At 30.9% G+C, this 3,733-nt stretch overlaps 1 protein-coding gene across 1 annotated transcript; it reads left to right on the forward strand.

Annotated features, from left to right (window-relative positions):
* Window positions 1-1,537: 1,537 nt before the first annotated feature.
* On the forward strand, window positions 1,538-2,419 carry LOC100306081 (uncharacterized). Its single transcript, NM_001250306.1, is given in 1 exon segment — window positions 1,538-2,419. A coding segment is annotated over 1 exon segment (342 nt). The 5' UTR covers window positions 1,538-1,776; the 3' UTR covers window positions 2,119-2,419.
* The last annotated feature ends 1,314 nt before the right edge of the window (window positions 2,420-3,733 follow it).

The following is a 3,733-nucleotide window of genomic DNA, read 5'->3' on the forward strand; positions in this document are numbered from 1 at the left end:
ATAATTAAGACATGCATTTAAATTAATATTAATGATAAATTTTATATTAAAACATAACCCAAAAAAATTATTAAGACATGTACTACGATAGAACGCCCTATTTTGGGTTTACTAATTGGATACTAAGTTATCACATATGCTCGAGCGAACATTTTGTGGGTGCCCAAAGCCGAAAAAGAAAAAAGAAAGAGCGTTGAATAGGAGCCAAGTTTAAAATACTTTATTTTAATTTAAAAAACTTAAAGCTTAAAAAAATCAAGAGGAAACCAACTAACCAAGGCCCCATTTGGGCATGGCAATTAGGCGAGTTTTGTTAGAGTAAAACATGTATAAAATATAAACAAAGATTTTGATGATAAACAAAGATTTTTCAAATTTATATATGAAGGAAAAGTATTTGTGTCTAACAATGTACATCATATGTGTTTTGATATTGTTCTTTTATTTTTATCCAGATAATATTATTTTCTAATTAATATATATATATATATATATATATATTTAATATTAGTGTTAATTTAATCTGCAAGTAATTTAATTTTATTAGAAAATCATAAACATATAAGTTAGATGTCTGTTCATAGTGAAATATCCTCCTTGAAAAAGAATTGGTCATTCATTATAAAAAAATTAATTCTTTCAAAATGAAGAAATCCAAATTGAAGGAACAATTAAGTATTCTTTTCCTGAATCAGCTGTGCCATTGTAGATTAGTTCAGATATTTTGGCTTATTTTTTCTTCTGGAAAATACTTAATGTATACTTAAAAAATAGGGTATATGAGTGGAAAATAAGAGAAAAGTAATAGATATAACATAATAAATAATGTGATAGAAAATAAATGTATCTTACTTTATTTCAGTTAAAAGAATCGTCACACTAGATGCATTTCTGTTGTCAGAGTTCCCAAATATAATCTACTGATAAATAGATACTGGGACATACATAAGATTAAATATGAGCAATAAAAGAGGAATTTTTATGGGAGAGAATACTGGCATGCGATGCGACCTATAGCCCAACTCAGGTTCATGATCAATCTTGTTTTTCTAATGCATTCAATGAGCCCTAAATCCACCCTTAAAAGCTGCCGCCCCAATCTGCCCTTATTTATCCACTACAAAACATTGGACGTTCATTTAATTATACCAACTAAAAAGAAAAGAAAATGCAAAAAGTTGAGGAGGCCAGTTTCATTGCTCGTTCATTATTCCCTCTATCTTAATTTATTTGGTTTTAAGATAATATTTATTTTAAAATAGTCATTAACTACACAAATTACAAGAGAAAATGAATTTCTTTAATAAAAATATTTTTATTAAAAATTATAATATAATTATAAATCTATTTAAATGTTAAAGTGAAATATTAATAAATGTGAAAATTATACTAATATAAAATAATTAACATTTTTGTGTCGAAAATAATTAACATTTTGTTAAAACAATAAATTCTCTGAAACAACTTTTAAAAAAAACTCAAAAAGGCAGAATATATGATACAGAATATAACGAGGCTAGGAACTTGAGGCACCTGACTATGGACTTTCTTGCTAAGAATGTGAAGCTGATATTGAGAGTCTGGATCATATTTTCAGGCATTGCCCGATTGCAAGAGCAGTTTGGTATCTTGCATTGCCGGCAAATATGCACTCAGATTTCTTTCATTTGGATTGGTTGTTGAAGAATTTAAAGTGACTCTGAAGTTGGTGGGAGAGATTGGAGATAATTGTTTGCGGTTGTTTTGGACAACTTATGGAGAAATAGAAACAAAGGAATGTTCGAGAAGGTGAGACTTCATCCTACTGAGCTGATGCGTCTTATTTTACAACAGGCAGTGCTATCTCAAGCAGTATATTGCAGTTTAACAAACTTGTGCCTGGAGTGAATGGTTGTCTTGAAGATAATAATCATCACAATATTGTTTTGGAAGCACCCTCTATGTGACCATTTTAAGCTTAATTGTGATGGTTCCAAGAGTGGCTCTATAGCTGCTGCTGGTGGCTTACTTCGTGACCATATGGGAAATGTTATTTTGTCATTCTCGACTAATATTGGGAATTGTTTTGTAATCAGTGCTGAATTATGGGCGTTCCTCATTGGAGTGAAGATTGCTTAGAGTTGTGGCTATAAGTTTCTCAAAGTAGAATCTGATTCTCTATCTACTATTGACTTGTTAGCCAAGGATTGCTTAGTCTCACACCCATGTTCCAGTTTGGTGCATGATATAAAGGAGTTTGGTCTGAACAAAGGTGTGTACACTTGGTCTCAGACATTGAGGGAGGGAAACCAACCTGCTGACTTGGTTACTACATACGGGTTACAGCTTCAGGAGCAACTGAGAGTTTTTGAGTTTGTTCCATCTTTTATTTTTTTCGCTGTACATGTATTAGCTGATTTGAACTCAACCGTGTTCCCCCGGGTTCTAGTTTGTTTCTTTGAGGCTTAAGCCCCATTTATTCAAAAGAAAAAAGAAAAAAGAAGAAAGATAGAGAGAGAGAGAGAAGGTACATGATTTTTCTTCGAATCAGGCTGGCTGCGCGTGCATATTGGTTATATATCTATTTCACGTTCTTTTGTTGGTACATGTATTTATGAGTCATGTGATCATTAGACATAAACTTGCACTGATGACTGATCAACAATATATGCATATGTTGCACATACATAGAGTCATTTGTCCGATGTTTTACAATTCAAATTGGAGATTAAACTTGTGAAACCTCTTAATCACACTTCAATTAATTTAATTTATAATTAAACCGCAATTAAAGTGTACTTAGACTACAAACATAGCAGTTTTAGGACGTGGTCTGATTTTAAAAATCAGCGACTGAAAGAACTAAAATTAAATGATACATATCATAGCAGTACTGTATATCACAGTTGCATATCATATATATATAATTACTGTGGGTTATTTGTATACATATGTAAATGGGAATCTACAATTACAACATTGTGATTAGTAGGAGAGGTTAAATAGCACTAAGTTGGCACACACGTGATTAGCAAAAAGATCATTTCTTTACTCCACTATATAGAAGCCACCTGAGGATTCTAATTTTTATCAATCTTAGATTTCTCCATTTTATTTATTCATAACTCTATTTGGCCTGTAATTCGTATCATGTTTCTCAACAATTATTATATCATTGCACATAATGCAACTAAGCGACAGAGCCAGCATATGTTGAATCCTACCTAAGCAAATTAAAAAAGAATAGAAGGATTGTACTTTGGCAATCTTAAGTAAACTAATAAATCATTACTAAATATACTTTTATTAAAAATACGCCGTATATTCTGGAGAATCTTTTGTTAATATTGTAACAAAATTTTAAACCACTTTCAATAAGCTGAATTCATAATTTGTTTTATATGAAAGGAGTTTGGAGTGCCTCTCTCTAAGATGCGTTTGAACTTCGAATAAACGGCATTGAAACAATATTTTCATGACATAATTTTTAATTTTTTAATTAGAAATTAAATTACTCGTTTTATCTTATAAAATCACATCCAATTATCTTTTGATGAGGGAGTATACTTTAGACATGCCTGTAGATCCATTTCTACATACGAATGGCTATGAAACATGATGCAATTGTTCATTTTGCTTCTTGTTTAAGAAAAAATGGTGCAATTGATGATTCGGATAGAATGGTTAGGCAATCGCTCTCTTAAACTTTAATTGTTCTTTTTTCGCTTAGGCACGACAGTTCAATTGCTATAAA

This window comes from Glycine max, chromosome 19 (genome assembly GCF_000004515.6).
Source record: "Glycine max cultivar Williams 82 chromosome 19, Glycine_max_v4.0, whole genome shotgun sequence".
In the NCBI taxonomy this organism is placed as follows: Eukaryota; Viridiplantae; Streptophyta; class Magnoliopsida; order Fabales; family Fabaceae; genus Glycine; species Glycine max.